At 36.0% G+C, this 11,898-nt stretch overlaps 2 protein-coding genes across 2 annotated transcripts; both read left to right on the top strand.

Annotated features, from left to right (window-relative positions):
- Positions 1–1,507: 1,507 nt before the first annotated feature.
- On the top strand, positions 1,508–3,510 carry LOC100797730 (amidophosphoribosyltransferase, chloroplastic). Its single transcript, XM_003533443.4, has one exon. The coding sequence runs from the start codon at positions 1,613–1,615 to the stop codon at positions 3,146–3,148; it is 1,536 nt and encodes a 511-aa protein (XP_003533491.1). The 5' UTR covers positions 1,508–1,612; the 3' UTR covers positions 3,149–3,510.
- Positions 3,511–4,767: 1,257 nt separating this feature from the next.
- On the top strand, positions 4,768–7,222 carry LOC100791919 (amidophosphoribosyltransferase, chloroplastic). Its single transcript, XM_003534311.4, has one exon. The coding sequence runs from the start codon at positions 5,002–5,004 to the stop codon at positions 6,721–6,723; it is 1,722 nt and encodes a 573-aa protein (XP_003534359.1). The 5' UTR covers positions 4,768–5,001; the 3' UTR covers positions 6,724–7,222.
- Positions 7,223–11,898: the final 4,676 nt, after the last annotated feature.

Genomic DNA, 11,898 nt, shown 5'->3' on the forward strand with positions numbered 1-11,898 from the left:
GTAAATACTATATTTTAAGGAAATAATCATCCTTAATCTTATTCTCTCTCTCCCTCACACACACGTAGCAACCCTCCCCACTATCCAGTTCTCATTCACCAAGTCTCTATCCTTCCCTTTAAAAAAGTTGTCAAGCTTGTCCACGTCTAGGCAACATTTTGTCCCCGTTCATATCCAGTGACCACCACATCGATCAAAACTCAAAAGCTTGCCTGCACCATATGTTGTAAGGCTTGTGTATGTTAATCACCGCATCGAATATCGCATTCTTCATACCAAAGCTCGCAGTGCCTAACAAATACCACATTGCAATTCAACGATATTCCCACTGTCTTAGATATGATATTTGTTTCTTCCCTCTTCAACTGATCGATGCATATGGCTTCAGGAATTAGGATTAGGAAGATTTGAATAACTTAGTATATATAGTCTTTGTGTACCAATTTATATCTAGGTTCATTGTCTGCATTTCAACTAAATAAATCATGAGATTAATTAATGATTTTTTAATAAAAAGTATAAAATTTAACTAATTAAAGGAAACGACTAACATCATTTTAATCATAATTATAAAATATAATAAATATTTAATTTTGATTTCGGTTCAGTTTGATAACTTTTGAATGGTTCAGTTTTTCTTTTTTTTTTCTTTTTATAAAAGATTTAGGCTTCTAGAGATAACAAATACGTCAGCAAACGAGTTATAGATCAAATTGATTGGTCAATTTTTAGAACTATTAAATATATTTTTTACAGTCTATTAAATAAGTATACTTGAATACAAATATTAAAGTAAAAATTATATATATAGTATTAAATATTAATTACTTCTTAATATAATATAATATAATACAATATATTAAGCAAAGAAAAAGAAAATATTCCTTTATATATATATATATATATATATATATATATATATATATATTATTTTTTTTACACTCCTATATTCAATCAAATTTAGCACGTGTATTATACAGAATGAGTAATTATTCTTACAATTAAAATTTATAATAAAATATTTTAAATTTATAAATTATAATAAATAAATAGTATATAAATTATATTTTAGATATATGATAGTAATATGCTGTGATATACTGTTATTTTTAATTTTGATAATTTCTTTAAAAATATATTTAAATTTAAGTTAGATCTAAAAATATTAAAAATAATAAATTAAAAGAGATAAAAACTTAAATTATATCGTTTAGTTAATATTAAAAATAGAAAAGATATATAATACCCATGTTAAGAATATATTTGAATTTTAAAAAATATAAATATTTACTTATAGCTTATTATATACTTAACATGATAAATTTATCATATCTTATAAACACAAAAGCAACAAATTATAAGATAATTATTCTATCTATCGTATTCTAATAGATTTAAACGTAAACGTTTATATATATATATATATATATATATATATATATATATATATATATCTTTAGTTATAATTTATCATTATTAATATCTTTAGTTATAATTTATCTCTTATCTCTTTCACTTTTCTTTCTATTTGATTGATTATTGCTGCAATTAACTTAAACCTCACCATTCTCTCTCTTGCTAATTTCCTCAGAGCCCAAACTCCTCCGTGATAATGGCCTTAGCAGTAGCAGCACCCACTCTATCATCTTTCCTTTCCAAACCGTCTTCACTCCTTTTCTACACTCACCCTTTCCCCAAAACCCCCACTCTCCCTCTCCAGCTCGTTTTCTCCAAAAACCCGATTTCCGATACTGTGGGAAGCTACGACGATGATAAGCCGCGCGAGGAATGCGGCGTGGTTGGCATATACGGTGACCCGGAGGCCTCGCGGCTCTGCTACCTTGCCCTGCATGCGCTCCAGCATCGCGGCCAAGAAGGCGCCGGAATCGTAACCGTCCACAACAATGTCCTCCAACCACCCATCACTGGCATGGGCCTGGTCTCCGAAGTTTTCAACCAATCAAAGCTTGACCAGCTCCCTGGCAACCTCGCCATCGGCCACGTCCGCTACTCCACCGCCGGCCAGTCCATGCTCAAAAACGTCCAGCCCTTCGTCGCCGGCTACCGCTTCGGCTCCGTCGGCCTGGCCCACAACGGCAACCTCGTCAACTATAAGACTCTCCGAACCAACCTCGAGGACAGCGGCTCCATCTTCAACACCTCCTCCGACACCGAGGTTGTCCTCCACCTCATCGCCACCTCCAAACACGGACCCTTCATTCTGCGAGTTGTTGACGCCTGTGAAAAGCTAAAAGGGGCTTATTCTTTTGTCTTCGTCACCGAGGACAAACTTGTCGCCGTGCGCGACCCTTTCGGGTTCAGGCCTTTGGTTATGGGAAGGAGGAGAAGCAACGGTGCCGTAGTTTTCACTTCTGAAACTTGTGCTCTTGACCTAATTGAAGCGACTTATGAGAGGGAGGTTTACCCTGGTGAGGTTATCGTGGTGGATAAAAACGGTATTCAGAGTATGCAGCTCATGTCGTCTTCTCATCCGAAACAACAGTGCATATTTGAACATGTTTACTTTTCGCGGCCGAATTCAGTTGTCTTTGGGAGGTCTGTGTATGAGACTCGTAGAAAATTCGGGGAGATTTTGGCTACTGAGAGTCCCGTGGAAGAGTGTGATGTTGTGATTGCTGTGCCTGATTCTGGTGTTGTGTCAGCGATTGGTTTTGCTGCAAAAGCTGGAGTTCCCTACGAGGTGGGTTTGATTAGGTCACAAAATGTGGCGAGGACTTTCATTGCCCCATCACAGGAGATTAGGGACATTGGTGTGAAGCTGAAGCTATGGCCAGTTCGTGCAGTGCTAGAAGGTAAAAGTGTTACGGTTGTGGATGATTCCATTGTGAGAGGAACAACCTCGTCCAAGATTGTTAGGTTGTTGAGAGAGGCAGGTGCTAAGGAAGTTCACATGAGGATTGCGAGTCCTCCCATAATTGCTTCCTGTTATTATGGAGTGGATACTCCCAATTCTCAAGAGCTCATATCGAGTAAGATGAGTGTGGAGGAGATAAGAGACTTTATTGGGGCGGATTCACTTGCCTTTTTGTCCTTTGATAGCTTGAAGACCTTGTTGGGAACTCAGAGTCCCAATTTTTGTTATGCTTGTTTCTCTGGGAATTACCCTCTGGATCCTAGTGAGACTTAAGCCACCCTTCAGTGGGCTGGGGACGGGAACTTACAACAATCATTTATTCATATCGCTAATTAGTATACTTAATCAGCTGAAAATACTTACTAATAATCACCACTCAATTACTCATTTTCAATTTTATTTGTTAAATTGTTCACCATTCATGCTACTGAATACGTTTTATTGATTTTTTTTTTAATTTGGTTCGTATTTATAGAATTTATTATTTAAATTAATAAAGGAAATTTGTTTCCTTTTGCGGTGTGTAATATTTTGTTCAAAATATAGTAGTAATATGTTTTTATTTTTTTTCTGAATTAGAAACTATAAGTGTTTTCAAACCATTGAGTCTATGATCGACTACTGTTATTGGCTAAAAGAAATTGGCATAAAAAAAAATCGAAATGACAAACATTTTTTTTATCAGAGCATTCTTTTATTAATCAATGAGAAGATAATAAAATAGAAACTATTTTTTGAGGAATAAAATGAATATGCATGATCACCATATATATAATGTATTTTTTTAAAAAAAATTATTATTATTGATATATTTATTAATTATTAATGTATTAGATTAATTTATTTAATTTGATTTAACACACAATAAATTATATTATAATGGATGATTTACTTACAGTTTATTTAGATTTTTCATTTCATAACTAATTAATTTTTTTGCAAGCATTATAATTTGTTTATGATATATTGGTTAGGGATTAAAATACATCCAAGCAAGAAATCAAAAGTCATCACATACTGAGGTGTGAAACAATTGCGAATGAAGATTGCTATGGTGCAGAGAAAATCGCGATTGTAGATTGCTAGGATGTGAAGAAAAATACGAATGAAGATTGTTATGTTGCGACAGAAAAACGCGAATTGAAGATGTTTAACATGAAACTTTATTTTTATAGCATAATAGTAGTTTGTTTTATTCTTAGGTCAAAATTCACTTTTAATTAGTTGAATTACGTAGAAATAATATTAACATGCAAACATTACATGTTGATTCAGTAAAAAAAAATATTAATTTTATTTAAAATAAATGAATGTTATTATTGAAATATACCATTTTCTAATTAAGCATAAAATGTGTATGAAAGACTCAATCACCATGCAAATATCTCGTAACAGCTTCCGCAACAACAAATATATGACTTTTTTCTATGAAACTAGGTGATTTCGCAAATTTGTATATCAAACTAGGTAGTTTTAAAAATTATTTAGTATAAAATTCATTATTCTTAAAGTAAATTAAAAAATAGTTTTTTTTATGAGATGAAGATATATAATTCACATTGAAAAAAAATCCTACATGCTGGGTATCTATTTGAAAAATATGCATGAATTTTCTTGACACTCGCGGATATCTATGGGTATCTCAAAATTTAAAATAAAGAATGTTTTTCCATAGAAAAGGTTGTGGTTCGTGCTTCATGTCATGATTGAAGAAGGGAGGAACATAACATAACAAAAAGGGTGAGAGGCGTAATAAATTATAATTGGATGAGTGTGTAAACTTTTTTACACTTTTTCTCGTTTTTAATTAATGATTAAGAGTCATAATAAATGTGTTTATATTGACTAATTTTTATCTCTTAAAAGTGATCTGACTTCCATTCCATTGGAGGAAGAGGCAAATTAAAAATTATTCTAAATACATTCACATGACCAGGCTTGTTTGAGACGGCGTAAATGCCTGCAATTTCCCATTAGAAGAAATCACTACCTATATAAAGAGGAAAAATAAAAGAATTACATTTGAGGAGAAAAAGTAAAGTGATTTGAGTTGGTTTTAGTCAGCAGCCATAACTACCAAAACCTAGAACAAACATTGGTTGTGTTCCCCCGTTTTCTCAGTCACCATGGCCGCAGCAGCAGCAGCCACTCTCTCCTCTTCCTTCTCCAAACCCTCCTCTCTTCCTTTTCACACCCACTCTTACTCTTTCCCCACAACCCTACCAACAGTCCCCACTCCCCCTCGCGCCGCCGTCGTCAAAACCCCTCTCATCGTTTACTCCAAAAACCCCATTTCCGACATCGTCTCCTCCACCGAGTCACGCTCCGGAGGCGCCTGGGACGACGAGAAGCCGCGCGAGGAGTGCGGCGTGGTGGGCATATACGGCGACCCTGAGGCCTCGCGCCTTTGCTACCTCGCCCTCCACGCGCTTCAGCACCGCGGCCAGGAAGGCGCCGGAATCGTTACGGTTCACAACAACGTCCTCCAATCCATCACCGGCGTTGGTCTCGTTTCCGACGTGTTCAACCAGTCGAAGCTGGACCAGCTCCCCGGCAGCCTCGCCATCGGCCACGTCCGCTACTCCACCGCCGGCCAATCCATGCTCAAAAACGTGCAACCCTTCGTTGCCGGCTACCGCTTCGGCTCCGTCGGCGTGGCCCACAACGGCAACCTCGTCAACTACCGCACCCTCCGAACCAACCTCGAGGACAGCGGGTCCATCTTCAACACTACCTCCGACACCGAGGTTGTTCTCCACCTCATCGCCACTTCCAAACACAGACCCTTCATTTTGAGAATCGTTGACGCCTGTGAAAAGCTCGAAGGGGCTTATTCAATTGTCTTCGTCACCGAGGACAAGCTTGTCGCCGTTCGCGACCCCTTCGGATTCAGACCTTTGGTTATGGGAAGGAGAAGTAACGGGTCTGTGGTTTTCGCTTCTGAAACCTGCGCTCTTGACCTTATTGAAGCGACTTATGAGAGAGAGGTTTACCCTGGTGAGGTTCTTGTTGTGGATAAAAACGGTATTCAGAGTCTATGCCTCATGTCTCATCCTCAACCCAAACAATGCATTTTTGAACATATTTACTTTGCACTTCCCAATTCGGTTGTTTTTGGGAGGTCTGTGTATGAGTCTCGGAGACAATTTGGGGAGATTTTGGCTACTGAGAGTCCTGTGGACTGTGATGTTGTGATTGCTGTGCCTGATTCTGGTGTTGTGGCTGCGCTTGGTTATGCCGCCAAAGCTGGGGTTCCGTTTCAGCAGGGTTTGATTAGGTCACACTATGTTGGGAGGACTTTCATTGAGCCCTCTCAGAAAATTAGGGACTTTGGTGTGAAGCTGAAGCTATCGCCCGTTCGTGCCGTGCTTGAAGGTAAACGTGTTGTGGTTGTGGATGATTCCATTGTGAGAGGAACCACGTCGTCCAAGATTGTTAGGCTGCTGAAGGAGGCCGGTGCTAAGGAGGTTCACATGAGGATTGCGAGTCCTCCCATTATTGGTTCTTGTTACTATGGTGTGGATACTCCTAGCTCCGAGGAGTTGATTTCCAATAGGATGAGTGTGGAGGAGATAAGAGACTTTATCGGGTCGGATTCACTGGCCTTTTTGCCTTTTGATAGCTTGAAGAGGTTGTTGGGGGGTGAAAGTCCGAATTTTTGTTATGCTTGTTTCTCTGGGAATTACCCTGTGGAGCCCAGAGAGCTTAAGGTGAAGAGGGTTGGGGACTTTGTTGATGATGGCTTGAATGGGAGCTTGGAGTCTATTGATGGTGGTTGGGTTCAGGCAAACCAAAATCAAATCAAGCTTGGTACTGGTACTAGTACTAGTACTAGTATTTCACAATAATCCTCTATTTCTATTTCTGGTTTTTGCAGCATAAGGCATCTCTCAGTGGACAAAAATCAGATGCAGTTCTTCAGGTGTTTTTGGTGTTGTTCTTCATTTCAATTGAAGTTTTACCTTGATGATTCGCACAATAATATTGTTTTACATTATAGGTCAATATAAATTCTCGAAGTAAAACTCTAATTCTGACTCAAGAAAGTACTAGAAGTACTTAAGAAACTGTATCTAAATCTTGTCCCATTTGATAGTTTAAGCCTAACCGTACTACTACCTATGTTGTGATGTGATGATGTGATGCGGGGAGGGGAAATACTGTCAAAGCATCCAGCTCCACTGGTGAGCTTCATTGGTTCATTTGGATTCTGAAGGCCGGTGATGCTTTTGTCATCTGATATATGGAACTTTTGTTATTTAGAATTTAGAACAAACCATGGTATAAGAACTTTGGATGTTTTTCTTTACTCTTTTTTTTTAATATATATAGAGTTTTCTTCGAATACACCTTGGAATTTTCTTGGATGGCTGATCTCCATCTCCTTTTTTGTATATATTTGTTCGTGTGGGTGAAAGAAAGAGAAGTAAACATTTTAACATAAAAATGTAGAACGGTTGAAAAATAGTACCACTGCTTTACTTGAAGATCAATTAGAAGTGGTATTATGTTTTATACTCTGTAAACATTTTTATGTTGCAGTACGGTTGTTTTAATCTTGTACCTTCCTAGTTTTCTCCCTTTTAAGGATACATTGATTTGTTGCAAATTCCAACTTCTCACTTCTCAAAATAAACACGTTGTCCCTTTTTTCTATTGGTGTTGCTATAGTTTTTCTTTAATGTTAAACAAACAAAAGTGCTAACCAAAATTAGCACACTAGTACTAGTGTTGAGATTAAGGGTGTGTTTATCCTAAAAATGGGGGTGTGTTTGATTTTTATTTAAGAAATTGCTTTTAGTTTCTAAAATGCAATCACGCAAAGTTATGTAGACAGCTTGAAATTGGCGCAAGGCACAAAAGAGTGTGGAATTCGGGGGAAAAGTTGAACAAGACAAACAGAGGATGATGGGAAAGCATCTTTTAACTGCTTTTTGTTTTTGTAGTTTTTAAAAAATTGTTTTAAAATAAATTTCAAAACTTAATAGTGGTTTTTAAATGTGGAATCGATTGATAAACAGTAATGTGGAATTGTATCAGAAAACAATTATTAAAATCAGAAATTGAGAATGATTTAAACTGGGCTTGAATTTCCAATTGTCATGATAGTTGAAGGGTTTCAATCTATTGGCAAATTAAATTCTTGACGTTCTTGTGTTACATTTTTAGGCGACAATCCTTATTGGCTGTTGTTAAGAACATCTGTTATATCAAGAAATAATGTGATCAAATTTGTGGGGGGATGGATTTTGCGATGTGAGGACGCAATGCTGTGCTCGATGAAGACAACATACGAAATAAAAACAATATCTTGTTTTAGACATTCATTTCTTGACTAATTCCTAACGGTTTAAATGGTACATGGCAACAAGTTTAATTCTGTGAAAAAAATTGACTTCAAGTCTTGTAAATGAAAATAATAATAATAAACATTAAAAAGTTATGCTTCTTCTAAGTATTTTTTTAAAATTCAATTTAAAGCAATTATGAGATGTTATTCTCCAATTGACTCTTATCAGTAACTACTAACTATTATATAATGTTTTCTAAGAAAATTCAATTTATTTCAGATCCTTATTTACTCACGTTAGGAAATTTAATTTATTTCAGACCCTCATTTATTCACGCTAGGGAATTCAATGCTTCAAATTCTAATCCTAGGTCACAATCCCTTAAACCTTGACCCCTATATATAGAACTCATATCCATCTTCGTTGAACACATCCACACAACACTTCTTTGCTCTTTTACTTTCTTCCAAGTTTGAAAACACAAATCATGTGTCACATGCGTTTCTTTTTTCTTTGTCTATTGCACAATATGTCTTCCTTATCTGTCAAATAATTAGTGCACTACGATGGTCAAATCATCAAAATAGATGAAGAGGATACTTTTCAAAACCTCAACCCATTGTTCTTTGAAACAAAGCGAAGCCTCACACTTGAGGTCTTGAAAACAAAAATCCACCAACACCCCTGTCTTCAACCATTGGATCAAGTATGCAATATTTCATTCCAATACTCATAAGTAGTGGGGCGTAGAATGCTGAAATTTACAGCAGTCCAACTTGTTAACAACGAAGACATGAAAGATATGATTTTAGTTATTCACCAAACTAAGATTCTTCAGTGTTACGAATTGTATACAAACATCGAGTGCAATACAGTTTCCATCCCAAACCCTAAATTAGTACCTTATCAACCACAATATTATCCTCAGTCCCATTACTTACAATTATTTGATGCAACCCAAGACACTTTATCTTTATCTCAACAAGAACAAAATATATTTGAACCAAACGCATCTTCTTTTACCCAACTTCTTTTTGCACCATTTTTCACCAAATTTTTTTACCCACAACCATTTAATGCTACTAAGGATCATCTTCACTCATACTTCAGTACCTCTGCAGTATAGTCTTCCTCATCAACCCGGCCAAATGAGCTTGAGTTCATAGCAGAGCCAAGCTTACTTAACGAAGAACTCGATCCCTTTAGTGAGGACGAAGACAAAGTTCTTTACAATCAACCTTGGGAGGAAGATGATGAGGAAGAAGCCCGACCTGTTTCACTAATCACAATTGTACCACCCCGTTTGCAAAATTTTGAAGAATCTTATTTTCAAGAATTGGAATACAAGCATAGCTTGGATCACAAAGAAGTCAAACGTCCGGTGAGGACTTTCTTTGAAGGGATACGTTTCCTGACAAAACAAGATGTACAAAATGCTTTGCAACTGTATCACGTGAGCAAATGAGCTAAATATTAGACATAACTATCGAACCCAACAAAGCTAATCGTCATTTGTAGTGATGATAGTTGTGCTTGGAGGTGCAGGGCACCATACATCCTTGCATCCAAGCAGTGGAAAATAAGAAAGCTTCATAAAGCCAACACATGTTCAAATCCTTCAATCTCACAAGATCATGCAAAGCTCTTGTATTTGTTGATCAGTAAAAGCATCCATAACTTCATCGAAAACGATCCATCAACTTGAGTGCCAACCTTGATAGCAAACATCAAAAGTATTGAAGGATACACCACCATGTACCGCAATGCGTGGTTGGCTAAACAAAAGGTTGTTGAAGACATCTACGACAACTGGAAAATATCGTACCACGATCTACCGAGATTTTTGCAAGCAATGCAACAATATCTTCTTTGTATGTTGATGAAGAAGGAAACACTGCTAATGCCACCACAAGGAGGTCAACTGATAGAGGATTTTGTCATTTTCCATTGACTTTTTTGGAGTTTTAGACCATGTATTGATGGGTTTTAATATTGCAAGCCCATAGTTTAAGTCAATGGAACATGATTGTACAATAAGTATAGGGGGACCTTCCTTGTGACAGTTGCACAAGATGACAACAATAAAATCCTTCCAATAGTCTTTGTTGTTGTCAAGAGTGAAACAACGAGAACATGGTTGTTCGTTCTCCGAAATCTAAAAAGACATATCACCCCACAGTATGGTCTGTGTTTGATTTCAAACAAGCACAGGTCAATCAAAAGTGTCTACTCAAGACGTGATAGTGGGTGGATGACACATAATTTTGTGCATGTGTTCTATATTCGACACATTGCACAAAATTATATGAGGAGGCACAAGAACAACCTTATCAAAAAATTAATTATCAATATAGGTGAGTGTCAAACTTTTTTCTCTTCATATTAAATGTCACTTCATTTTGTATTTTTCATAATAATGAAATTGTATGTATATAACTACTCAACATATGTAAAGACGAAGTCCATGTTCAATTACTACTACAACATGATGAGGGAGGAAGCGGATGTTGATCGAGAAATTAATTGGCTCAGCAAGATTCCGCAAGAAAAATGGGCTTTTGCATGGGATAGTGGCCGACGATGGAGGCATATGACCACCAATCATGTTGAGTCAATTAATTATGTACTCAAGAAAATTGTCAATAGATGCACTAGTAAAATCTACATATGTAAGGTGTAATGGATTGTTCAACAAAAGAGAGAGAAGCCACAACAATACTTGCATCTGACCAAGTTTATACAGAAGTACTAAACAAGGTCATCGAAGACGCACTTAGAAAGGCAAATACTTACAATGTTCTTGAGTTCAATTGACACAACACACGATTCTTGATCCAAGAGACAATAAACCCAAGAGAGGTTTGGTCCGCTGCAGATTTCACGACCAGACTAGATGAAAGGTGGTGTGACTGTGGAAAATTCCAAAAGTTGCACATACCTTGTTCTCATGTTGCTGCTTGTAAGCATGCTTATCATTAATACAGAAATTACATACATTTCGTGTATACATTGGAAAGTGTCTCCAACTTATATAGATGATTGTTTAGAGAATTGTCCGACAAAGCCTATTGGCCACCTTGTCACGAGTCAATGATCTCCCCCAACCTATAATAGAAAATAAGTACTAAGAGCCATCTTGTCTCCACTCGTATCCACATCGAAATGAATATCCGAGAATTGGGTCTACCAAAGTGATGTTCCGTGTGTCGTATCGCAGGTCATAAAAAGAAAAAAAATTGTCTTCATCGTGTAAGCTTAAGCCAACAACGTTGAATGTATGTCCTATTGTTTGTATTTGTAAATTTTTGTTGTATTAATTCAAATTTAAATATTTTACTTCAATTGAATTTGTTTTTATATTTTTAATCTTCTTTTGATTGTTTGCTACATGCTTCTTTTCTTTTTATTATCATTTATATTTTTTTCACTTATTTTTAATAAGTTAAATGTTTTTATCAAACTAAAATTTTAAAATCAAATAAAATTAATTTTATCATTAACTTCATTATTTTTTCTAATTTTAAAAGTGACTTTTAAATTTTTATTCAATGTTACACTCTTCTTAGTAATTCAAAACATTTTATATGTATAAATATCATAAGTGATATCATTTCATAGAAAAAATATTTGATGAACATTCACAATGTTATTATCAAATATCTAGGGAGAAAGAAAAAAATAATTATAAAAAATATAACTTTGATATGATTTATGATATGATAACAAAATAAA

This window comes from Glycine max, chromosome 9 (genome assembly GCF_000004515.6).
Source record: "Glycine max cultivar Williams 82 chromosome 9, Glycine_max_v4.0, whole genome shotgun sequence".
Taxonomy (NCBI): domain Eukaryota; kingdom Viridiplantae; phylum Streptophyta; class Magnoliopsida; order Fabales; family Fabaceae; genus Glycine; species Glycine max.